The following is a 26535-nucleotide window of genomic DNA, read 5'->3' as shown; positions in this document are numbered from 1 at the left end:
GGTCTGTTTAGCACAGAGGCCAAAAGCCAGGCTTTACCAGTGAGGAATGTTAGTGTCACCAGAGGTTCAGTGACGGCAGCTGACCTTTCATGTTTCCTGGGTGCCAGGCATGCACTAAGCATTTACACCATCTTCTCATTTAATCCTCACAACACCTTCTCTTCATTTTTAGATGAAAAACCTTATGCTCACAGAGAATACTGAACTTACCCGCAGCTGATGACTGATGGAACCCGTGTTTGAGCCTTGGTGGTCTGGCTGGAGCTTTTCAATAGATACTCGCTTTTAGCATCTTCTCAATTCAGAGTCAGTTCCTTATGGCAGAGCGAGTGCTTGCTGGAGGACCTCACTGTAATGGAATTGTGTTCTGATGAATACCCTGGTGGACAGTTCTGTGTTGGCACATTTCACGGTTGATCGCCCCCACTGATCTGTGCCTGGACTGGGTTCCCACAGGTAGCTCTGCCTGGGTAGCCTATGGGCACCTTATCCTCTGGGTTTTTTCTCCTCTGTCTTCTGTTTCTCCTGTTTCACTCATGCTCCCCCCACCTCCAGCCCCCAGTACATACTCCGTCTTCTTCCTTTATTATTCTTTACCTTGGTCGATGTCATCACCTGGACTCTGAGTTAGTCTTCTGCCCTCTGAGTGTAGCCTCACACACATCCCCAGCCTCTCGGTATGTTCTTTCACTTTACTTGCTTTCTTCTTCTTTTTTTTTTTTTTGGATTTTTTATTGCCACACCTGCGGCATATGGAAGTTCCCAGGCCAGGGGTCGGGCTACAGCTGCAAGCCTAAACCACAGTCACAACAATGTGGGATCTGAGCCACATCTAAGACCTATACCACGACTCTTGGGCAACACCCGGTCCCCGACCCGCTGAGTGAGGTCAGGGATCAAACCTGTATCTTCATGGATACTAGTCGGATTTGTTTCCTCTGTGCCATGATGGGAACTACCTCACTTTACTTTCTAAGGCTATGCCAGAGCAGGCTTTTCCTTTTCCTTTTCAGATGAACTGTCTTTCAGTTTAGGTTCTTGTCTCTTGACCAGACTATTTTGGTAACTTTCCAGGCTGGTAACTCTGCTTTCTTCGATTTTGTCTCCCTACAGTTTTTTTTTTTTTTTTTTTTTAAATGCAAGCAAGAGTGATCTCACCAAAATACAGGCCTGATCATTACCTTTCCCCTTCTTTAGACCTATTGTGGTTTCCCATGGTTACAGATGTCAAAATCCTGACATCACCTTAGAATCATCTTGGACCTCAAAATGAGAGTATGGAGGCTACCTCAGGCCAAGCCTGAGAAGTGTTCACGTTCCTCGGATCCACACAGCAACTTGGGTGTCTGACAGCTCGATGGTGTCACCTGAGATGGAACCTTTTTCCCTCAAAACCAGCTTTGGTCTTTCCTGTCTTAGTTGATGGCAGCTCTGCCCTTCCAGTTGCTCAGACCTCTGTGATCACTTTATATAAAAATGTATCTACCCAATCCCCAGACTAGGATTCCTGATCATTCCTTCTTTTTTATTTTTGGTTTGTTTGTTTTGTTTGTCTTTTTAGGGCCTCACCCTCGGCATATGGAGGTTCCCAGGCTAGGGGTCGAATTTGGAGTTGCAGCTGCCAGCCTACATCACAGCCACAGCAACGTGAGATCTGAGCCGTGTCTGTGACCTACACTGCAGCTCACAGCAATCCTTAACCCACCTGAGAAAGGCCAGAGATCAAACCCATGTCCTCATGGATCCTAGTCAGCTTCATTACTGCTGAGCCGTAACAGGAACTCCTGGTTTGCTTTTTTATTGCAGTATAGTCGATTACAATATTATATTAGTTTCAGGTGTACAACTTAGTGATTAAATATATTTATAAGTTATTAAGTTATGTAATTATTAAATTATACTCCATTTAAAGTTAATACAAAATAATGGCTATAATTGCCTGTGCTGTACAACAGATCCTTGTAGCTTGCTTATTTTATACATAGGAGTTTGTACCTCTTTACCCTCCACTCCTGCTTGCCCCTCCCATTTCCCTTTCCCTCTGTAACCACTGGTTTGTCCTCTCTCAGATCTCTTTTTGCTTCACTTTTTTCTTCCAAAGGAATTTTCACCTTCTATCATACTGTGTACATCACTCATTTATTATGTTTGTTGTTTATTTTTAGTGCCCCGGGGTAGAAGTTTTTGTTTTGTTTTGTCTGCTGAAATATTCCAGCCAACTAAAACATTGCATAGCACATGGTAGGGAATTTGCTAAAATTTTTTGAATCAGCAAAAATGTACATGCAGAAAATGACTGGCTGTAAAAGTAACAGTAGTAGAAGATATGGAGGACTTGGGTACTGGAGTCCCACTGTCCATGTCCAGCTCTCTGCCTCAGTTTCCATCTGTAGAAGGGGTAGACTGCTGCCTGTTTCATAATATTATTGAAGATCAGATGAGACAGCCCCTAGGAAGCACTAATGCTAGGGTTAAGCTGTATTAGACGCTGTTAGGTAAATGGTACCACTGGAGGTGCAGTAGCTGTTCTGAACAATCTCATTTATGCTTCGCTCAGATTAGAGTAGGCGCCGTCTGGGCACTGCCTGAGACGTCAATGCCAGACAGGGGTTTTGAGGTGGGTCTTACGTATGGTATAGTGCTTAGAACTCTTCTTGACCTACTTCACTCCAGTTTCCCTGGGTCTGCTGGCTCCAGGCCTCCTTCTCTGCAGAATGGCAGCCGGGTGTGGTGTGCCCTCGTTCCTTCTGTTCTACTTGGAGCTGGAGTCATCTCCTGCTCTGTGGGTTTCTTCACCTTATGTCTGAAATAGAACTAGGCAGCTGTTTTTTGTTTGTTTTGTTTTCTATGCACAACTCTCAGGCTACACTTTCTAAATGCAGGAGGGGGACACCTTAGTCTAGTTTGTTTATTTATTTGCCTTTTTCTGGGGCCACTCCTGCAGCCTATGGACTTCCCAGGCTAGGGGTCGAATCAGAGCTGTAGCCGCCGGCCTATGCCAGAGCCACAGCAACGTAGGATCCAAGCCGTGTCTGCAACCTACACCACAGCTCACGGCAACGCCGGATCCTTAACCCATTGAGCAAGGCCAGGGACCTAAGCCGCAGCGTCATGGTTCCTAGTCGGATTCATTAACCACTGCTCCACGACGGGAACTCCAGTCTAGTTTATTTTTTATCCTACTTTTTTACTACAATTAAATAGAAACATAAAAGCATTTAAAAAATTTAAACTCAAAGTAAATATGAAGTAAGACAGTGCATGTGGTACCCTCTGCTGATGTCAGTGTCCTCAGAACTTTCCAGCTTTGGTTATACTGATCTAGAAAGTCAGTGCCCCATGTCGTTGCTGGCAGAGTGCAGAAGACCTCAGAGGACGTGGGCACAGCTGGTTGTTCAGTTATGCATTCTTTTAACAGATGGCTGCTGAGTAACCTCAGCCTGCCCTTGTGATGTGGATACAAAGTGAAGTTCAAGATGGTCAATGAGAGAGATGAGGTCCTCCACAGCAGAGCTGTGATAAAGGGATAATCAGGTGCTCTGAGACTGCATTGGGGTTGGAGTGTGATCTCTAAATGTCTCCCCTGGGCTCTTGTAGGGTCAGTAAAAGTTTGCAGGATTCAGGAATCCCAGAATTTTGGGGTGGGGGTGACAAGAGAAGCAAAGGGAAGAACATCGGAAAGGGGTGTGAGGGCACAGGCACGTCTCTGTGCAGCCCAAGCACGAGATAATGGAGGTGACCAGTTTGAACAAGCAGTTGGGGTCCACCTTGCAAAGGGTGTTAATGACATGTCTCAGAATATGGCTTTTATTTTGTCAAGGAAGCATTTTATCACATCCATGGTGGCAGGATGCAGGAAAAGGAGAGTGAAAAATAGGGAAAGGGGGTTTTCCTTTTGTATTTGGAGAGCATTAAGGAAGGGATCAGCAGATCATGGTCAATTAAGAGAAGGTCTTGATAAAACATAGAAAAGCAGTAGGAATGAAAATTCAATCACAGAGGCAGGTCAAAAAAAACCCAGAAGGAATCTATGAAACATGTTACCAGTTGACCATCAGGGACAACGTTATTGTAATTCTTCAAATAAAGTTTAGAACAAGCATCCAGGAGATAGGGTTATCAGATAAAATATGGGATGCCCAGATACATTTGAATTTCCCATAATTAATGAATATGTTTTTTTCAGTGTCAGGATGTCCCAGGCAGTTTCTGAGACATGCCTAGAGTAAAAACTGTTTTTGGTTTATCTGAAATTCAGATTTAAGTGGGTGTCCTGTGAATTTTATTTGGAAAGTGCAGTAATCCTCCCATGATAAAAAGATTATAAAAAGCCTTGAGGTCAGACTCCATGATCTGACCCCTCTTTGGATGATATTGGTGAGAGAGTGCTACCCCATTTGTTTGGGGGTGTGAGCTGTAGATCTTGAGGAGGCATTTATATAGATCACAGGGAGAACCCTTTGGGAAGTTTTTCCTGTGCTGAAGTGACTGGTAAGGATTGTACCTTATGAGATTTGAAGTTCCTTGATCAAGAAGAAGAGTGGGGAGTTTCCGTCGTGGCGCAGCATAAACTAATCTGACTAGGAGCCATGAGGTTGCAGGTTCAATCCCTGGCCTTGCCCAGTGGGTTAAGGATCCGGTGTTGACATGAGCTGTGGTGTAGGTCACAGATTAGGCTTGGATCTGGCGTTGCCGTGGCTGTGGCATGGGCTGGCAGCTGTAGCTCCGATTGGACCCCTGGCCTGGGAACCTCCGTAAGCCACCAGTGCGGCTCTAAAAAGACGAAAAGGAAAAAAAAAAAAAGAAGAAGAGGTGAACTGTAGATTAAAGAAGGGGAAATTCTAACTACTGAAAGCACCTAATACTCAACAGACTGAATGGACAATGTCTTGTGTATTCCAGGAAACAAAACAAGGGTGTCTCCCCTGTTGAGGGGGGTCATCCAGTTGGCTTTATTGAGTGTGAACGGGGCTGGGCTGCCATTGTTGTTTATGCTCTTGGTGTACAGTGGGCCCTGTGTTCTGGCTCCTGTTTTTATTGGGACTGTACAAACATTACCAGAACCCCAACAATAAACACTACCAAGAATGTGAGGTCATAGTAACATGACATCACAGGGAGCCGGGTCCTAGGAAGCCCCTGTGGACAGCAGACAGTGGAGCTGGGCTGAAGGACGAGGACGGGGCTGGTGAGAGGAGGCATGGCCAGGCACCCTCGGCTCCGAGATGAGCTCTTGGTGTTTGTCCTCCTGCTGGTGAGTTTGTTTTCCCATCTGACTGCCAGCTCTCTGATGTAAAAGGAGCGTTCTGTTCTTGTTGAAGGTCTCATAAATCGTGAGTGGGGCTGAATGAGCCATCTAGGAATCTTCATTTTATTCCTTACTTTCTTTTTTACTGAAGGTTCAGGAAGATCCAGAGAGTCTGATTTGTACAGGTTTTAAAATTACCCGCTTCTGGTGAATGTGAGGGAAATGAGGTGGAATAGACTGGGTGGGATAGGAGAATGAGGCAGCCAACACGAGGGATGAGAAACATAAGGGATAGAGCCAGTGCTGCATTTTTACAAATACATGCTCTTTACGATAAGTCTTATATGGGAACAACATCTTTGCAGGATTAAGTATGTGATATAATTACATTGTTTTCATGAAGTAATTAAATATATGCCATGAATTTGACTTGAGACGTGAACAGTAATAAGTAGCAGTTATTGGGAGCACAACTCCAAGGATTTTTTTTTTCATAACTATAAAATTATTTGATTGTAACTAAAATAGTTTTTACAGTAAATATATTACATTTTCACCACTTATTTGAGAAAACACGAAGTGTCAGCTGACCTTTAAAAGAAATATCTTCCATGAATTTATTTAGAGGTGTACTATATATAGTAACCGAATATTCAATTTTCTGATAGGATAAACTTCACAAAACTGGCTAGTAATGTGAATTTTACAAAGGAGAGTTAAGCATAAAAAAAATTTGAATGTATTTACATGAAGATTTCAGCATAACGAAGCAATTTATTTTGATTGGTTATTTCTGTTGAAAATTAAGGTGGCTGATTGTTGGGGGTGGAGAGGTGGTTACCAAACATCCTGGTTTGCCTGGGTCAGTTCCGCTTTGTGCCTGTTGTCTTGACATTGCTATGGGTTAGCATTTGAGTTTGACTTTTAAAAAGTGGTGTATTATGCTCAATACTTGCAGTAAAATAAGTTGGCATGGGTTCATAAACCTCCCCTTTGTACTTCTGGCTTCTCCGTGGTCTCCTCTGGAATGTGTCAGTCAACGTGTGCGTTAAACAGAAATTTCACGAAGCTGAGTCTACAAGACATTGTGGGATAAGGATTAGTCTCTCTCTTTTCTGTCCCCTTATGGCTCCTTTCAGAGATAGCTCCTGGGAGCCCTGGCTGATAAGTGAGCTCTGAGAGGGGCTGCTAGGACAGTTAACTCCTTCAGGTCTGGCAGTGGCTGGGGAAGCCTAGGACCTATAGCCCTGGGAGCTCATTGGTGCACAGCTGGCTGTGCTGTAGCCCCGCTGCTGCCAGGCTGCACTTGGTAGGTCAGTGGGAAATGGGAAATTGTAGGTGAGGTAGAATCAGTGACGAAATAGAGATTGAGCAGTTCTGCTTAAAAATGTCTTCAATTTGCTGTAAGGATTTTTTAAGTTTAAAACTAGTTTTTTTGTTTTGGTAATGCCTTTTTTTTTTTTTTAAACCTTGTAGCAATTATAATTACATCTTTAATGATGTTATCATCCCTGTGTTCCTTTCAGAGTGCCCTGGTTTAGATGATAAATGGTTCTCTGCTTATAATTCGGGCCAAGTTAAAGAGTTATGAGAGGCAGGGCAGGCAGGGGCAGGCAGGCTAGGTGATGGGCCTCATTCACTGTAGCCGGAAATGGCTTTGACATTTTTAAAGATTGTGGAAAAACAACAAAAACAAAAAAGGCATGTGTGACAGGGACCTTATGTGGCTGCAAGTCTGAAACATTTACTCTCTGGTTCATTATAGAAAAATTCTGTGTCTGGTTTAGAGTCTACAGTAAGTGTGTTGCAACACCACTTAAGCATGAGGATAGCTTTGCTTTGTTAGATGTGAGAATGAAGGTTTGAGTATCGCAGAGTTCTTGGTTTTAGTGTTACTGGTGCACACTGCAGCACTGGGCTGGAGCAGAGGTTCTCATGGTGTGGTTGTGCCACTTCTGAGGCCCTTTTCAGTGGGTTTTTGAGGACAAAATTATTTTATAATAACAGTGTGGTATTGTTTTCCTTTCTCACTGTCTTGATATTTGCACTGATGGTACAAAAGCAGTGATGGGGCGCTTAGTGCTAATCAAGCTGGGGGCACCAGACTGTTGTAGTTGTTATATTCTTCACTGCCATACACTCCAAATAAAAATAAAGGCCAGTTTCACCTCAAGATGTCCTTGATAAAGCATTACCAATTTACTACTTTTTAAACCCTTGGGTACCTGCCTTTTTAATTTCACAAGTGATGAAACAAAGTATGCAGAAAGCGCTTCCGCTCCTGATGGCTGTCTCTAGGAAAAGCACTCATGCAGTTTGAGTTGTGAACTATTACATAGTCACTTTTTTCATGGAAATGCCATTTTTCCTTCAAAGTCTGATAAGCCGTGGTTTTTTCAAATGTTTTCTTAAAAATTGGTAGAGTGAGCTTATTACTGCTTTAAGGAAAACAGCTGTCAATTTTTATTGCCAATGGTAAAATGTAAACTTTCAATCAAAAATTAGAACTTCAGAAAACTTGTATCTACCACCAAAAGTTTGGCAGCTTCCTAGGGCTTTACGACTTTTCTGAAGATGATAGTAGTGACATGAATGAATGTGATTTTTTTTTATGATGAAATGTGTCAACAAATATTTTGCAAATGACCAATTCATGTAGCAGAATCATGCCTTGGAAATATGTATCAAAGTGTGAGACCTTTTTTAATACAAGAGTGCAAAACACTCCCTGATACAAATTTAGATTCTATATTCCAACTACCCTTTAATAAATTACCATTTGTTTTATTTTGACATCATATCAAAAAAGACTATCCACAATTAAGAATATTAAAATATTCCTTATTTTTCTAAGTATCTCTGTGAGGCCAGATTTTCTTAGTGTTTTCAACCAAAATGATGTATAGTTACTGATTGAATGTAGAAGTGTCTCTGAGGATCCAGCTGTCTTCCAGTAAATCAGCTGTTAAAGAAATGTATCAAATATGGAAACCACTTAATTGTCTCATTAAATTTTGTGTCATTTTTGGAAAATGAAATTATTTTAGTAAAAATGTATTATTTACTATTTCATGTAATAGATTTATTATTTTTAAATGAATAGTTAAAAATTTCTGTTTTAATTATCCATGCAGTGAATATCAATAGATAAAACCTACATAAACTTCTATACTTTCAAGAATGTAAAGGTCCTGAAACCAAAAGGTTTGAGAACTGCTCATCAAGGGTTTAAGCAATCACGTCTCTAGTACACTATATAGTAACTGAAAATATTTTCATGAATAATTAAGCATAAGATGATACCATTTTAAATATTTTTTTCATTTGTTAGTTCTACAATAGCGTGATCATTTCATCAGCTATTTCCGTTTTTGCCACGCAAGAACAACCTTTTATATTCTTTTGTTTCCCTGTTGATTCTTACAGCAATGCTGGGGTGAAAACAGCACTGCTCGAGGCTCATTCTGAAATGGGGAGCACTGAGATTCTGGAGAAAGAGACCTCAGGAAGCCTCAGTAATGGAACCAGCAGCAATGTAGAAGCAGCCAAAAGGTTGGCCAAGCGCCTTTATCAACTGGACAGGTTCAAAAGATCGGATGTGGCAAAGCACCTGGGCAAGAAGTATGTTCCGTCCCCAATCTGGTGTCTGAGTGTACCCTGTAGGGGTGTGTTTGTGCTTTAATGGCTTCGGTTTTAGTAACCAGGTCTGTTCTGTTTTGTTATAGCAATGAATTTAGCAGACTGGTTGCAGAAGAATATTTGAAGTTTTTTGATTTTACAGGAATGACACTGGATCAGTCTCTCAGGTATGATTGAACATTGCTGTTCTTCTTTGCCTCTAAATAATTAATTCTGGGGACAGAAAGTAATGTGCTCAAGATAAAATCTGATTCTTATTTTTTCAAAGCCACGGTTACATTGTGGTCTTGGCTCACATTGTGTTATAGATACCAAACATAGTTATAAAGTAGGGAAAATATATTGTTTTAATGAAATCAAACATGAACTCACATTTTGTACCTAGTAGATGGCATAGTAAAGAATGATGGTGAAGAAGTCTTGGAGAAACGGGATCTGGGAATTTGGTTCTTAAATGATCAGTTTTTTTTAAAAGGCACAGTTTACAGACTTACAGATTTTTTTCCCTAAGCAATTGTTTACAATAGCCAAATAGCCTTTTTTTGACCTATACCACAGCTCGTAGCAAGGCTGGATCCTTAACCCACTGAGCGAGGCCAGGATTGAACCCTTATCCTCACGGAGACTTGTCAGGTTCGTTTCCGCTGAGCCGCAATGGGAACTCCCGCCAAATAGCCTTTTAAGACAGCACTTTGGAATTAACTAATAAATGGATAAAAATGAAAATTTCTAAGTGCAGCTGAAGGTAAAACCCAGTCAGCATTTAATCTTGTAAGCTCTGGAGCATGTCAGAGCCTGGAGAAATTCTGAGATCATCTTGTATGACCCTCTAGTTTTACAAATCAGGAAACTAGGCCTGGCAGTTGAAGTGAGGATGTTTGGTTAGAGTGCACTTAGTCTGTAGCTCTTTGCATGGATCAAGGGTGCTCATGCAGTGAAAATGGTAAAGGTGGGGGAAAGATCTATAATTTTGCCTTGTGCTCTCATGTGGTTTAATAAAAAAAATTTATTAAAAATTAAAGTTAGGTTAGTGTAATTTAGATTATCAGGTATGGAAGACAGCAACATTTTCATCATTGAAATATGTTTTATTGTATGCTTCTTTCAAAAGTAGTATTTCATAGGACATTTTAAATGATTTTTTTTCCTTCCTATCTCTTGTTCAGGGAAATGCATCTAGTTTGTCAGGTGAGGTTCCTGGGCATATTGTAATGGATGGTACCCTCAGTGACACGGATCTAGATCGGTGTGTGGCTCTGAGTGTCTATTGTTCAAACAGGTTTTGTATATAAATTAATTTATCCCTAGTTTAAGAAATAAATTAGGGTTTTATTTTTCAATTTCCTTTTCAGGTAATAAGTTATTAATATAAAGTGGTGATAATAAATAAAAGTAACAGAAACTGCTGAGCACAAGGCAATATAATTGTAATTTTAATAGTGTGTTAGTGATGATTATAATCAAGTAACAAAATGAGAAAAAGCCTGTAGTCTTTGTCAAGTTTTAAAACATAATCCATGTGGTGATACATCCAGATGTCGGTGTTCTGTTCTTTTTTATCCTACCCATCCTTTAAAATGGCTACTTGGTACTTAGTCACATGGGGAAATCACCTACCTTTCCAAGGCTTTTCTTGATGTATCAGCCACTGTGTTATTGCCCTGTCATCTTTTATATTGATATTCATACAATGTAAATGTCAATATAAGTTTATATTGAATGGTCATCTAGTAAGTGATTTTAGAAAAATAACTTCAGAATATCTTAGTTTGTATTATTCATTTCTTATGTTTATATGAATTAACTTTCTGTCAAACATAGGGAGTATGGTAACATTTTCTAAAAGTTTCCTTTTCCCCCTTAATTATTTTTCAGGTATTTTTTTAAAGCATTTTCTCTTGTGGGAGAAACCCAAGAACGAGAGAGAGTTTTAATACACTTCTCCAATAGATATTTTTATTGTAACCCAGATACCATTGCTTCACAAGGTAATCTGATGGAGATGCTTAAATTCCTTTTTATAACAATGGCTATTTCCCTCATTATGAAGTTTACATTTGGTTGTGGAAAATGTGGAAAATTATGCACAAGAAAGTGAAAATCATCTAGTTATCGCTGATTACCTGGAGATAACTATTATTAACAGTTTGATTTGCTTCCATCTACTCTGTTTGTATAATATTTTGTGTTAGATTGGAATCATTGGAAAGTTGTTTCCTTACTGTCTTTCCCTTTCATTGTGAGCATTTCCTCATGTCATCAAATATTCTTTAAGAAGCATGATATTAAATGACTGCCTTATGTTCTTTACTCTTGTTTTTGTTATATTTACTCTATTTTCCAGTTCCATAGTATGACAATACACTTCCTTTAAATTGTTCATGGCTTGTCAACTGAGTGCATTGCAATCAGTGAAATGCTAGTTTTCTTCTTTCTTCTTCCTATACACTTGATCTCTAAGCTTCTTGTTGAAGGGCATGTATGCTTAGTTTTGTGGTTTGTTTTGGAAGTGTTTGTAATCTCATTGGAGTTTGTGGTGTGTGTCTGGTGCTTTTTTGGGATATTCATTATTGCAACGCTGACCACTGACTCTGGTTTATGATTTTAATTACCTGTGTTTGTGTTTACTGTACTATTTTAAAAAGCAACTCTAAACTATTTAATTGCTGATGTACCCTATGAAGAGGTCATTTCTCCATTTCAATCCTTATAATAAAGCAAGGTTTTCAGAGTGCAAAGTCTAGCACATCCACTTACAACTGGAGTATCTTTCATAAACTTACAAATTCTGGACTAAATCACTGAGACTAGATGCACTAGAAATTGCCAATTAACATTGTGTCTGTCTATCTTATATTGAGTAAAGTGATTGCTCCTGCTGACTCTGGCCTGCAGGCTACAGCTGAATTAACTAAGCATTTGATTTTTAAAGCCACATTCCCCTCTATAAAATGGGAACTGTCTTTCTTTATTCCTTTGGCTATATTCAGACCATGTAGCCACTATCTGTAGAGAAAGAAATGATAGAAGAGAGTTGTTTTTATGATAACTTTCTTCAAATCTAAGAAGACGTTGACATTCCTAATGAAACAAGGACTGTAGGTTTGTGTACTCGATTTGCTGTTGATAAAGATATTTGACGGTTGGCTGCTGAGTTTTATAAATATTTTCAAGAACTTGTTTTATATGTGTTTAGAATACTGGAATAAATACACTGTTAGGCATTGAGTAGCATCTCCTTAGAGAGTCTGCTTACAGAAATTACCTACTGTACTGAAAGGCATATTTTGGAAAATAAGCTGTCTTTAATTCATGAATTCAGTAATTGGACAGGCTTTTTTGTACATTTGGTATAAATTACTGAGATTTTTCTGCATCTGCAACTGCTCTTGTCTACAGTACTTGGTTTGAGAATTGCAAGGAAAAAATAAAGAAAACTCATTCTAAGGTCTGGAAGTGAGACACTTAACTCTTGGTGCTTTTTCTTTTTCTTTTAAAAACCAAGATGAGAGAGTGATGTTTCCATATAAGTTTGAGTGACCTTGCTGGTTTGGGCACCGTTTTCCTCCTGAATATTTAATGTTTTAATCTTCAGTGATTATTTCAGTATTTCACTTTTATATGATCCATAGTATCCTGGGCCAGAAAATCTGAATTTAAAGAATGGCAAAGAAAAGGATAAATACTCTTGCCTGTATGTTTTTAGCCAGAGAATTAATACCCAAAGAGTAAACAGTGGAAGATGCAAATCTTGATTTTCTTTAACTTTTGCTGCTTCTTTCCGAATTCATTTTCCTCCCAGAAAGTAAAGAAAAGTTATAGTATTAAATAATTTATTTTCGCTTGCATGTCTTGTATTATAAAAGATTGAAAAAATATAAATGAAAAGATAAAAATTATAATTTCACTATTCAGGGATAATAATCTCTTTTAGTACCTTGTTATATATCCTTCTCCTTCTTAGATATATTTAAATAGAATCATACTGCATGTAACCTGTTTTTCATATAATACTTTATTGTGAGGTATCTTTCCATTTCAATGTGTGTACTGGGAAAACATTTTTAATGACTTCAGCATAACATGGTTGTTTTATGTGTGTTATATGTACTCATTCCTTGTTGTCTATCCTTGGATTTTGAGTAGCTCCTTATTCATTAGCATAAAGCCCTAGAAGTAGGATTGTGGTGCCCAAGGACTCTGTTTCAAAATTGAAGATGTATTCCCCCACCACTGGAGGGTCAGTAATTTACCTTATCATCAGTAGAGTCCAAATCTGTTGAGATCCTTTTAATAACTTATTCTGACCTATTTTCTGCCTCCCCAAATGAATGTGATGAGTTGTACCTAGCCATAGGACTGTATTTCTTAGTGTCTTAATTAAGCGTGAGTATGCCATTTTAGTGGGATTGAGAGGTCCAACCACAAGCAGTGGATTAATGCTTTCTGTCCTTGTCTCTTTTGGTAGATGGTGTCCATTGCCTCACCTGTGCAGTGATGCTTCTGAACACAGACCTCCACGGCCATGTAAGTGTGGGTATGTGGTGCTCTTTCACAGAGCTCCAGAGTATCTTGGCCTTATCTTTGCTTTTTGTGTCCATACATGTTTTTTCTCTGTCTCCCTTTATCTCATTCTCTACGTGGTTAAAGAGGTAAACACAAATCTTTGGGAAAAGAAATAGTGTATTTCACATGTTGGCACTGAGCATAATTGAAGTGGTATCATATCATCTAAATGTCTGGAGTTGTTCTGTGTCTTCTTTCTCCACTAGATGGCAGAGACAGAGCTCTTTTTTTTTTTTTTTTTTTTCCTGTTTTGATTTTTGGTTAGCTATTAGGGTTGATGTAGAGCGTTGGAAAGAGGATATGTTAGATCTGACAATGTCGACTGTGTTTTCACGAACTCCAGTAGGAAATCTTAACTCAGACTTTTCTACACCCCTCAGCTTACCTGGTCTTCTGCTAGTTGAAATATCAAAATAATCTCCCTTCTCATCTTCTATTTAAAATATAGGACGGACTTCTTAAATATACATTTAAGTTATGTATAAACTTTCACCTTTCATAGAATTGGAATTTTAGCTTTATTTAAACTGTTCATACTAGAGAAAAGGAGACTATTTTAGTTAAATATAGATCAGCACGTACATACCACAAACATTATTTCATAGTCCTGGGTCAATTTATTTTGAAGAGACAATCATGTTTCTTTTTTTCTTTCTTTCTTTTTTTCCTCATGGCTACACCTGTGGCCTATGGAAGCTCCTGAGCCAGGGACTGAATCTGAGCCGCATCTGTGACCTATACTGCAGCTGTGGCTACAGCAGATCCTTTAACCCATTGGGCCAGGCTGGGGAAAAAATCATGTTTCTTGTAGTTAAAGAGTCTAGGTCATCCCTTGATTTGCCATATGATTTGTCTTACAATTTAAAAAGCCTCGTTAGGAGTTCCCGTCGTGGCGCAGTGGTTAACGAATCCGACTAGGAACCATGAGGTTGCAGTTCGGTCCCTGCCCTTGCTCAGTGGGTTAACGATCCGGCGTTGCCGTGAGCTGTGGTGTAGGTTGCAGACGCAGCTCGGATCCCGCGTTGCTGTGGCTCTGGCGTAGGCCGTTGGCTACAGCTCCAATTCGACCCCTAGCCTGGGAACCTCCGTATGCCGAGGGAGCGGCCCAAGAAATAGCAACAACAACAACAACAAAAAGACAAAAAGACAAAAAAAAAAGCCTCGTTAAAAGAACTGAAACTTAGATGTTGGTCCAAATTTGTTTTGCTATTCCAAAAGGTCACATAATGCCCTTATTTAAAGCCGTGATGCTCCTCTTTAAGAAACGCAAAATGGAGCTGTATGGGGTCATTAAGATGGACCAAAGGGGAAAGAAGGGTTCTACTGTCAGGAAAGTGAAGGAGGAGATACAGTGATAGAATCGTAATTTTAACATCATCTTCACTAATCTCCCAGTATTCAACTAGGAGGTTCCTTTTGCAGTTTGTAAGAGGTGAATTTAGAATACATTAGTGACTGGTAGGCATATGTAACATGTCCTGAGATTATACACACTGAAAAGGTAGATACCCTCAGGCGACATTTGTGGGTAACAGGGCCATGACATGTCTTGTGGAAATGAAGGTACTGGGATTCCCACGGTGTGAGCCTTGAAGTGAGTGTCAGAATCAGTCGACAGCCCAATCATCTTGCTGTGGGGGTGATCAGTCAGTGGACTGTCCTAGTCTCTGTTTGCCTGTTGCCAGTGAAGCAAGTTTTTACTGCTTTCTTCTCTGCTCATCTTGTGATAACAGCTGCAACTCTGTCCCTTTCTTTTCCTCTCACTCAATTTCTTAACCTGACTACCAGCTGAAGGAGACACTTTTGATTACATTTGTCCACGAATAGCACTAGTCCAGGCCTGTGAGTCCCAGCATGAGGAATCTGCACACCAGATACCTTGAGTTCCCATCCACATGTGATGCTTGAGCATGTACTGTCTTTTGACTGAGAAAATGTGTAATAGTGAAAAAAAGAATCCAGTAAAAGTTCTGTTCTTACTTAGAGAATGAGGATATTACAGAATTTCTGTGGAAGTTGCTAGACAAGTGGGTAATTTTCTATTAAATGCTAGATTGCTTTTTAAAAAGTTAATACTGCTTTAATAATACTTTCAAATAGACATGTATCTATTAATTAACAGAGATTTGAAACATAGCAGTAAGTAAAGGTGTGAGTCTTACTATTTATGCAGATAATGCTGCACACTTGATGTCAAATAAGCAAGGGCACCCAGGGCTTCTTATGCACAGGTTCAGGACCACAGATCTCGGATTTGCTTTTGTCTTCCATATTCGAGGAATTGGAAAGAGATTAAATGATATGTCACACTTCTTTTTGGCAACTAGGATATGAAATAATTTATATAAATGAACAGTTTAATATTAATCTTGATTTGTGCCAATCATGCATGATTAAAAAACTGGCTATAGAGGCAGAATTCTCTGTAAGAGGGAGAAAATTATAAACATAAGTAAATCTCTCTGTATCATCTTCAAAGTCATGTTTTTAGTGATTATTAGTTCTGAGCTTTGTTTTTAAAAGTGTGTGCTACACACTTAGGCTTGTCTGTTGTCTGTTTTGTATATTAGAGTTTTTTTATTCTTATATACCATGCATGCTGTTACAAGTCTGTTGAATATGTATAGTAGCTATCACAAAAACTAACCATGTGAAAATGTGTTTCCTTTCTCTTCCTCCCCTGGATTCATTTTATAAATAAATTCTCCTTCTAGGTGGTAAGTTTTAAACCTATAATTCTGGGTGGAGCTTCTCTTGCATCATGATTGCCTGAATTATGTTACAGTGTCTGACTTATTAGCATGGCCCCTGTGAAAGTGAATCATTCAGAATATAAAGTGAATTATTTCTAACATCTTCCCTTTTTGACCATCTCCTTATGTGGTACTGCCTAGAGCATCACCTCTGATTTCTTAGTCCAGTGCCAGAATAGGCTTCTTGGAAAATGAACTAATAAACCACTTTCCTTTTCCTTACCATCATGTCCTAACAGCATGACCTTTCTCAATAGTACTGAGGCAAGCTTGTCCTCATGCTTTCAGTGGGGGAGGCCTAACCTGGAGGTTAACATCTTATAGCTGTTCTTTGTAAATCTTCCTGTGCTGAGAGTGAGGCATTGAAAATGCACTGGTGTGGCCCTTTGTTCTTCTTGCTAATCTTACTAATAAAATGGTAGAAGGTATGCTGATAAATCTAACACGTCACATGTTGGAATGCCTTTCTAGCTTTATTTTTCTTATTTATTCTGTCATTCAGCTAACACTTGTAGTGTGTATACTCCATGGCGGGTTCCCTGCCATTAGGGTGAAGGTCAGGGTTAGATCTCCCGTAGTGTGGGTGGGGCGGACCTCCCTTAGCGGGTTTAACTTCAGAGGTGGTGGTGACGGTAGGTCACTGAGGGGCTGTGGTGGAGAAGCACTGGGAGATATTTTAATTACACATACTTCACTAAATGGACTGGGGGGAAAAAAAGACTGTCTACAGTACATACGGTGTCTTTAGGAGAAATTCATTCAGATGTTACAGTCATTTCATTGGTGCTAATTCATTGGTGAGTCCCTTCTGTTCCTACTTTTAAAAAAATGAATGATTTATCATTATTTCAGCAATGGTGTGGACTTACTTTTGTCTGTCTACAAGTGGCATATTTTCTCAGATTAAATAAGTATTATATAATCGTAGTCACATTTGCTAATTAATCTCTTATTTTTAAAATGCCTCTTCTTCGGTGAAATATACCTGTCAATTAAACTTTTGCACAGATACATTTTTATCAGAACAAACTCTAGGGAGTTCTCATTGTGGCTCAGTGGTAATGAACGCAGCTAGGATCCATGAGGATGCAGGTTCAATCCCTGGCTCTGCTCAGTGAGTTAAGGATCTGGTGTTGCTGTGACTATGGTTAGGCCGGCAGCTGTAGCTCCAGTTGGTCCCCTAGCTAGGAACTTCCATATACCGTGGGTGCAACCCTAAAAAGACAAAATGATACAAAACAAAACTCTAGAGTTTAATTTCTCTTGCTGTGACGGAACTAATTTGTATTAAATATTGTAACTATCAATAAGGAAAGAATTGAGACTTTTTTTTTAAAGCCGTGTGTTTTATCAGAAATGGTGTGAATAAAATGATTAAATAAAATGTTAGAATAAATGCAAACTTTTTCCTTTTCTGGACTAATTTTCAGATGTGCTCTGTTGACTGCAAGCAGCCTTCTGGCAGGATTACTGCTGAGGCTGAGGAGAGGTGGCAGGGCCAGGATGGTAGTCAGGACTAGACTCTGAAGTGGGAGGGAGCTGTAGAAATTGAACTGAGATGCAGTGGAGAGTGGGGTAGAAAGAGGCAGAGTCATTTGGCTGATTTCACAGCGTAGAGTCTGAAGAGATCAACAAGAAGGCGCTGCCTGGGTCAGGCTGTGCTCAGAGGTCCTAGCCAGGGCATTATTTTTAGTCAAGATTTTCTGACAAAACCTACCCTTTAACCCTGTGGCCTGAGATTTTTGGCAGCAGTTTTGTCAGAGGGGGTTATTCTGCTTTCTAACATCTGTGGAGCCTGCCCACCCAGTATGAGGGGTGTAGGAGTGGAGGTGAGGTTCTTCTGGTCTGGTGGCTGCCTGCTCACAGGCTGGGCATCCTGCACACCCTATCCTGGGGATACTCGGCATCCTTGCTGTCATCTTCCATGGTCTGGTTTTACTGTGTGAGGCAGGACCTTCCTGCCATTTTTTTTTCTTTCTTTTTCTTTTTCTTTTCTTTTCTTTTTTTTTTTTTTTGCTTTACAGGGCTGCACCTGCGGCATATGGAGGTTCCCAGGCTAGGGGTCCAATCGGAGCTGTAGCTGCTGGCCTATGCTACAGCCACAGAAACACAAGATCCGAGCCACATCTCTGACCTACACCACAGCTCATGGCAACACCGTGTCCTTAATCCACTGATCGAGGCCAGGGATCGAACCCGCAACCTCATGGTTCCTAGTTGGATTTGTTTCCAATGTGCCATGACGGGAACTCCCTTCCTGCCATGATGCTGTTGTTATGGGTTGGATAAGGGGTGGAAACCAAGGCCAGTACTCCACACTGGTAGGAGGAAGAAACCAAGGAATAAAGTATAGGTTTTGTAACAGAATAATGTTAAAAAGATGTGTGCAGTTCAGTTTGAAAGAGCAATTCATAGGAATTCATAATTTTTCAGTCTGTAAACTGTATTGATAATTGTGAGTTTCTCTTTTTTTGATTGGCTGTCTAAGATACCAGAATTTAAAATGGGTCAAATATTTGGTTTACTATCAGAAGTGGAAAATGACTGTTATAAGAACTGTGATTTAAGAATTTTACTGCTTTTGCTTTTCTTTCTTTTTCTTTTTTGTCTTTTTTTTTTACTTTTTCTAGGGCCACACCTGTGGCATGTGGAGGTTCCCAGGCTAGGGGTCTAATTAGAGCTATAGCTGTCAGCCTACGCCAGAGCCACAGCAACACGGGATCTGAGCCGCATCTGTGACCTACACCACAGCTCATGGCAATGCTGGATCCTTAACCCACTGAGCACGACCAGGGATTGAACCTGCAGCCTCATGGTTCCCAGTTGGATTCAGTAGCCACTGAGCCACGACAGGAACTTCTGTTTTTGGCTTTCATATTGTATTTTCTTATGTTTCCACCCTCAGGAGCACCACAGATCTCCATGAGGTTGCTAGGTAGTTAGTTGTTCAGTACCTCAGGAAACCTCTGTGGGTGTCTGTGATTATCAGCACAGTCCCTGGCAGCTGCTCCAAGTGCATTTGGCCTGCTGTCCCTCGCTCCTACAGAGCTGTCCTCTCTGTGGTTCCCTCTTCCTGTCTGTGCGGCCCCCTTTCCTCAGTCCGCCTACCAGGAGAGCCAGCCCTGGCATGACTTTCTTTTTCTCTCTGACCCCTACCCTGCTGTGGATTCCAGCCTTAGGTGGTCATAATTCCCCATAAGTCAGTGCTGCCTCCACCCCTCGGAGTCGCCTTGCCCACCTTCTTGGTGCATTTCTTCTGTTGCAGTATGTCACAAGCCATGTAAAACTCTGCTGTAAACATGTGAGAGAGAGACTGAAAAACATTTTATTATCATTAAAAAAAATTGGTTTGACCCCATGGGCACCTTGAATAGGATCCCTGAACCACACTTTGAGAGCCACTGTGTGTTAAAATACTATTTTCAGTTCAAAGATATAGATATCTTTTTATGCCATTTCTGGTTCTTTTTTCAATGGCAATGTAGGAAAGATCCCAGTAATATTTCAAGTATCTCTAAAGGTTGAACTTTTAACACTTACATTAGCTTTGTGTTTGGGGTTTATGAACGGATACTTTGAATAGCACAGGTATAGCTTCCTGGTTTGGAAATTTACAAAGGACCCTGCTTTGCCAGCTAATTGTGTGTATATAAAAATGGACACCTGGGGGCAGCAGAACACAATTAAGCTTGTTTTCTAGAGACGCATACAAAACACAAGCAAAACAGGAGCTTTTAGCAGAGCTACAGAACTGAAGTAATTACACATCAGTAGTATGCTTTTTTGCTCCTTACTGTAACATGTTGGAGGAGGTGCAGTTGTCACGTGGGAGGGTGTGCCTGCTGTGGTTTTAGTATCTCAAGATTTATGAAGCCTTATTTTACCAGTGGATCTTGAGAACCTCTAGTTTCTCTAAAAGCATGTTTTCCACAAAGCTTCTCAGACTTTACGCTATTCAAAATGAACCATTTTAGGATTATTTTGCTAATTCTTCATCCTTTCTGTCCTCGTATGAGCTGTGGGCTGCTTTCTGGTGAGGGTGGGATTGAGACAGCCGCCCTGTCAGCAAGCACCCTCAGGATTGAGAGCGGGTCGGGCTGTGGCTGGAGCGTGGCAGAAGTTCCGTTCTTCTAATGTCAGGGAAGCGTGCACAAAGCAGAAACCTGGCCACAGTTAGGCTCAGTGTTAGACTGTAGCTTGTATGGTTTTGATATGATTTTGTGAAGAATGAAACTCTCCATCTTAACTTTCCTCCTTTGCTCTCAGTTACCACTGAAGTTGGGAGCTGATTATCTGCTGGGGTGGAAAAAAGGCCACAACTTGAACAAAGGGGAGACCTGGAATTAAGGCACAGGATACATCAAGCTAACCATGTGTGCACCCACTTGTGTCCTCCTGAGGAACCAGTGGCACTTCTGTCCACTTTCTTGTAGATTAGCGACTGGCAATGTGTGACCCATGGGCACAGTCTAGTAATTTTCCTAAGTCAAGTTGTATTGGAATGCTGCCACACCCATTTGCTATCTTCAAGCTAAAGTGACAGTGTTGAGTAGTTGAAACAGGAACCTTATGGCACGTGAAGCCTAAAATACTTCTTGCCTGGTCCTTTACAGAAATTTACAGAATCTGTCTCTTCTAGCCTCTTTCCCTTAGTCCATGAAGGGCCCTCCCCTGATCACAGTGGACAGGAGTGAGAATGTCTTGTACCTGCATTCTAAATGAAAAATGTGTTAACATCCAGGGTAAGGTTTTCAGACATAGTAAATTTATCAAAGAATTTCTCTCTAAAAGGAAACAAACAGAGAAAATACCTCTTTCTTTTGTAAGAAAATATATTTGAAAATGGCAGTATAATCATTTGGAGAGAATAGCCTTAAATTTGTCTAGGGTTTTTTTGACTTTTTGATTAATATTTTCTTTCATTATGGATGGTAACCTTAACTGGCAAAATATTCAAGATTTGGGCCTGCCTTGTGTTTTGGGATTTCAAATAGAATACTTTTTGTGGCTTTTCCATTTTAGGTTCGATTAAAAATGTCTACTGATTTTAAAGGTAATGATCCGTAGATTTATATTCATTGAGCATCTCAGATTTGATTGGAAATGTTGGCATTGATTTCAGAAGATAATTTCTGTGCCTCTCAATGCATGAGGAGGCCTTTTCAAATCTCCATGCTTTATTCATTTAATGGGAAGGAATTCAGAATACAAGAAAGTTCTATGAAAGCCCTGCCTTGGCATGCATTTGTTTTAGAGCAGGCCTACTTTTTTCCTAAAGTCATGAATCAGTTTGGAAGGAATTCTACTGAGTCAAAAGAGGACAATAAATAGCAGATATATACAGCTTCAACTAATCAAGTATTTAAGAGGTGGTTGGCCATCTTTGACCCATAGAAAGCCATTGTCTTGGTTGTCTTGATTTCCTGCATTGGTCAAACAGATTGGAACTCATTGTGTTGGGTGATTGCACTAACACTTCCTTACTGTGGAGAACCCAACAGATAATGACTTTACATATTTATTCTCTCCCCTGATTGCTGTTTTCCTAATTGCTGTTTCAAAGTCCATGTGAGTCAAATTTATATCTTTATACTAATGCAGGTAATGTTTGGTAATTGTGAATGTGTATAAAAGACAGTGCTAAACCAGCAAGTAAATAAATGCGAATTTAGAGCAAAGTATGACTATATAAACTAAAATAATTTCAGGGACTTGACTTTTGTTTTTAAATATTATAAAACATAACAATCATTGTTTTGTTTTGTTTCGTTTTTGCTTTACAGGGCTGCACCTGCGGCATATGGAGGTTCCCAGGCTAGGAGTCCAATTGAAGCTACAGCTGCAGGCCTATGCCACAGCCACAGAAACACAGGCTCCGAGCTGCATCTGCAACCTACACCACAGCTCATGGCAGCACCCGGGTCCTTAACCCACTGAGCAAGGCCAGGGATTGAACCTGCAACCTCATGGTTCCTAGTCAGATTTGTTTCCGCTGCTCCACAGTGGGATTTTTTTTTTGTTTTTTTAAACAATCATTGTTAATTAAATGATGATAGTTCTATTTACATCTTATGGTACAAGTTCCTGAAGTCCTAAAGAGGCATTTTTGACTCAGTGATCTTTAGCATATTGCTCAAGACTCTTCCAAAAGAATTAAAAAAAACTAGTATCTTCTCATCTAGTTTAAAGTTGTCATCTCAATATTTTATTGTAAATTTAAGTAATTAAAACTTACAAAAAGATAATTTTTGATGTGGATATTAATTATTGATATTAAAATTAGTCCTTCATTAGCATCTAAAGATCATAGAGAGAAGCATTTCCAAATGACAGTACTTATAAAAATATGTTCCTCCAAAAAACAATGAGAACACTGGCAAAAATGGTCAAAACATTTCAGAACTCTGGAAATTAACCAAAAGGCTTGTAACACTCTAAAGAATGATTACTGAAAAAAGAAAAGCTGAATTTTCATAAGAACAGTTAAGTTATGTGGTATTTTCACTTACCCTATTACTTTTTCCCCTCTCCCCAGCTCCAAGGTGATCTTGAAACTCAATAGCCTCTCAACCACAGTAGCTATGAAAACAGGACCCACTGGGGTGCTTGGTGACACTCTCTCAGGAGCCCCCTTCCCTGGAAGTTGTGTGTGTATGCAATTTGTGTGACACCTCTCTGGAAAATCCTCACTTGCAGGGCTTGGCTTTCTTTGATCTGAGTCTGTTCTCACTCAGTGAAAACAGTCTTTTCCCCAGAGTATGTGTTGTTCAACATTACTGCTGCCTGGGATAGTGCTCACATTGGGGCAAACAGGCGACCAGAACACACAAAAAGGAAAAGGTGGGAAATAGGCCATGTAAGAGGAGCTGTGGTAAACTGAATATTGTTGGGAATCCATGTCTGCATGCCCAGGAAAATCTTGAGAAGGACCCTAAGCTCTCACCTCCAGCTGACTCTGAGATTTTTGCACAAGCAAAAATGAGGGCTAAGGCAGACTTGTAAAATGCCTAGTCTGTACACTAATGAATGAATTGTTAGAACATATTTATCGCAGACAGATTATAGTCATTTCATAATACAGTCTGGGAAACATTACTACATTTAAAAACACCTGTGATGATAGGCTGTGAGCTATGCAGTTCATCTGTAGGTTTTTATAAATTGCTGCAAATCTCTCCCAATTTTTCCAATATATTTATCAAAAAATATCCTCATGTAAGTGGACCTGCACAGTTCAAACCCATGTTGTTCAAGGGTCAACTGTATACTCCTAGTTGGGAGTTTTAATAGCCCACTCTTACAAATGGATAAGATCATCCAGAGAATCAGTAAGGAAACAGAGGTTGTGAGCAACACTGTAGGTCAAATATATTTAACAGACACATGCAGAATATTCCATTAAACAGCAGCACAATACACATTACTAGGATAGATGATATTATGTGCAAAACAAGTCTCAACAAATTGAACATGATAAAAACTATATCAAATATCTCCTTGGACCACACACGTAAGAAACTAGAAATCAATAATTGGAAGAAAGCTGTAAAATGGACAAAACATGAAAATTAACATACTTCTGAACAACCAGTGGATCAAAGGAGAAATTAAAAAGGAAATGAAAAAATATATTGAGGTAATCAAAAATGGAAACACAATATACCAAAATGTATGGGATGCAGGAAAAGCAGTTCTAAGAAGAAACTGTAGCTGTAAGTATATACATCAAAAGAAAGATCTGTAACAATATAATATTACACCTCAAGGAACTAGAAGAACAAACTAAGCCTAAGATTAGCAGAAGGAAATAATCAGGAGTAGAGCTCAGAGTGGAAATAAATGAAATGGAAAATAAGAAAATAATAGATTAACAATGCTGAGAGTCGGTTTTTTGAAAGGATAAACAAAATTAGAAAATCTCTATTGTGACTGACAAAAAGAGAGGGCTCAAATAAGTAAGATTATAAACAAATGAGAAGATGTTACAACAGATACCACAGAAGTACAAAGGATCATAAAAGACTACGGTGAACAGTTATATGCCATAAATTGGACAACCTAGAAGAAATAGATAAATTCCTAGAAACATATAGCCTATCAAGACTGAATCATAACCAAATCTAAAGCCTGAACAGACCAATAACACATAAGAAGATTGAATCAGTATCTCAAGCCTTAAAAACACAGATAAGCCTAGCACCAGATGATATCACTGGTGAATTCAAATATTTAAAGATGCCAGTCCTTCTCAAACTCCACCAAAAAAATTCAAGAGGAGGAGGTAGCACTTCCAAACTCATTTTACAAGGCCAGCATTACCTTGTTACCAAAGCCAGATAAGAACACTACAAGAAAATCACAAGGCACTGATGAATATAGATGCAAAAGTTCTCAACAAAATACTACCAAACTGAATTCAGCAGCACATTATAAGGATCATACACAATGATGAAATGGGATATATCCCTACAGCACAAGAGTGTTTCAACATACACAAAAATCATTAATAAATTCAAAGATAAAAGTATAAGCATCTCAATAGATGAAAAAAATATTAACACAATTATCCTTTCATGATAAAAAAGCAATAAATTGGATATAGAAGTATGCCTTAAAATAATAAAGGCCATATATGACAAGCCCACAGCTTGTGAAATGTTGAAAGCTTTTCCTCTAAGATCAGAAACAAAATAAGTGTTTCCTTTCTCACTACTCCTTATTCAACTCACTAATGGAACTCTTAGCTACAGCAATCAAGCAAAGAAATAATATGCATCCAAATTGGAATGGAAGAAGTAAAAATAAACTGTTATAACTAACAAAGGAATTCAGTAAAATTCAGGATAAAAAAATCAGTATACAAAAATCAGTAGTGTTTCTATACTTTAAGGACAAAATCTGGAAAAAAAAAAATCCCAGTCACAATAGCCTCAAAAACAAGAGAATACTTAGGAATAAATTTAACCAAGGAGAGGAAAGATCTGTACACTGAAAATTGAAAGATACTGTTGAAAGAAATTGAAGACACAGGAAAGTTTTCCCATGTTCATGATTGGAAGAATTAATATTGTTAAAATGTTTGGGCATACTACCCAAAGCCATCTATAGCTTCAATGCATTTCCTATCAAAATTTTAATGGCATTTTTGTTTTTTTACAGAAAAGAACAAACAACTCTAGAATTTGTATGGAACCACACGAGACCCCAAATAGCCAAAACAGTCTTCAGAATGAACAACTGAGCCAGATGTATCACACTTTCAGATTTCAAACTATACTACAGAGCTACAGTAATCAAAAACAGTGTGGTATGGGCACAAAAATAGGCACATAGACTTATTGAACAGAATTAAGAGCCCAGAAATGAATCTACACAGGTACAATACAATATTTGAAAAGTGAGCTTAGAATGCTCAATGGGGAAAATATGGTCTCTTCAATAAATGGTGTTGGGAAAACCAGATAACCACATGCAAAAGAGTGTAACTGGACCCTTATCTTACACCACTCACAAAATTAGATTGAAATGGATTAAAGACTTGAATGTAAGACCCGAGACCATGGAAATCTTAGAAGAAAACATAAGCAGTAAACTCTTTGACATTGGTCTTGGCAATTACTTTTTGACTCTGATACCAAAAGCAAAAGCAATAAAAACAAAAATAAATCAATGTGACAACATCAAACTAAAAAACTTTGGCATGACAAAGGAAACCATCCACAAAACCATAGGCAACCTATGGAATGGAAGGAGGTATTTGTAAATCATAGTCTGCTTAAGTGGTTAATAATTGAAATATATAAGGAACTCATGTAACTCACTACCAATAATAATAATCTTATTTTAAAATGGGCAAAGGAGCTGAATTTTTCTAAAGAAGTTATACAAATGGCCAAGAGGTACATGATGAAAAGATTCTCATCATCATTACTTATCAGGGAAATACAAATCAAAACCACAATGAGATAGCACTTCACAACTGTGAGAATGGCCGCTCTCAAAAAGACAAGCTTAACAGGGGCTGGCAAGGATTTAGAGAAAAGGGAACCCTTGTGTACTATTAGTCGGAAGGTAACTTGGTACAAGCCATATGTGAAAAACAGTATGGAGTTTTTTTAGAATTAAAACAGAACTACAGTTTGATCCAGCAATCCCACTTCTGGGTATACAATCAAAGGAGTGGAAATCACTATCTTTAAAAGATACCCACACTCCCCCTGGAGAGCATTGCATCATTATTTAAAATAGCTAAGGCATGAAAACAAGTTAAATGTCTATCTGTGATGAATGGGTAAAGGGAATGTGAGATAGATAGGTGAATAAATAAAT

General features: G+C 39.2%; 1 protein-coding gene across 1 annotated transcript in view; it reads left to right on the top strand.

The window, feature by feature from the left end:
• PSD3 (pleckstrin and Sec7 domain containing 3) overlaps positions 1-26535 on the top strand; it is a 441162-nt gene that overhangs the window by 174188 nt on the left and 240439 nt on the right. The window contains exons 5-8 of the mRNA XM_047771731.1: positions 8675-8869; positions 8974-9054; positions 10763-10875; positions 13356-13414. Coding sequence (XP_047627687.1) covers positions 8675-8869; positions 8974-9054; positions 10763-10875; positions 13356-13414 — 448 coding nt within the window. The remainder of the gene's footprint in view (positions 1-8674; positions 8870-8973; positions 9055-10762; positions 10876-13355; positions 13415-26535) is intronic.

The sequence above is a fragment of the Phacochoerus africanus genome, chromosome 3 (assembly GCF_016906955.1).
Source record: "Phacochoerus africanus isolate WHEZ1 chromosome 3, ROS_Pafr_v1, whole genome shotgun sequence".
Lineage (NCBI taxonomy): Eukaryota > Metazoa > Chordata > Mammalia > Artiodactyla > Suidae > Phacochoerus > Phacochoerus africanus.
The sequence above is the reverse complement of the archived record's forward strand: the minus strand, read 5'-3'. Positions and strand labels throughout refer to the sequence as shown.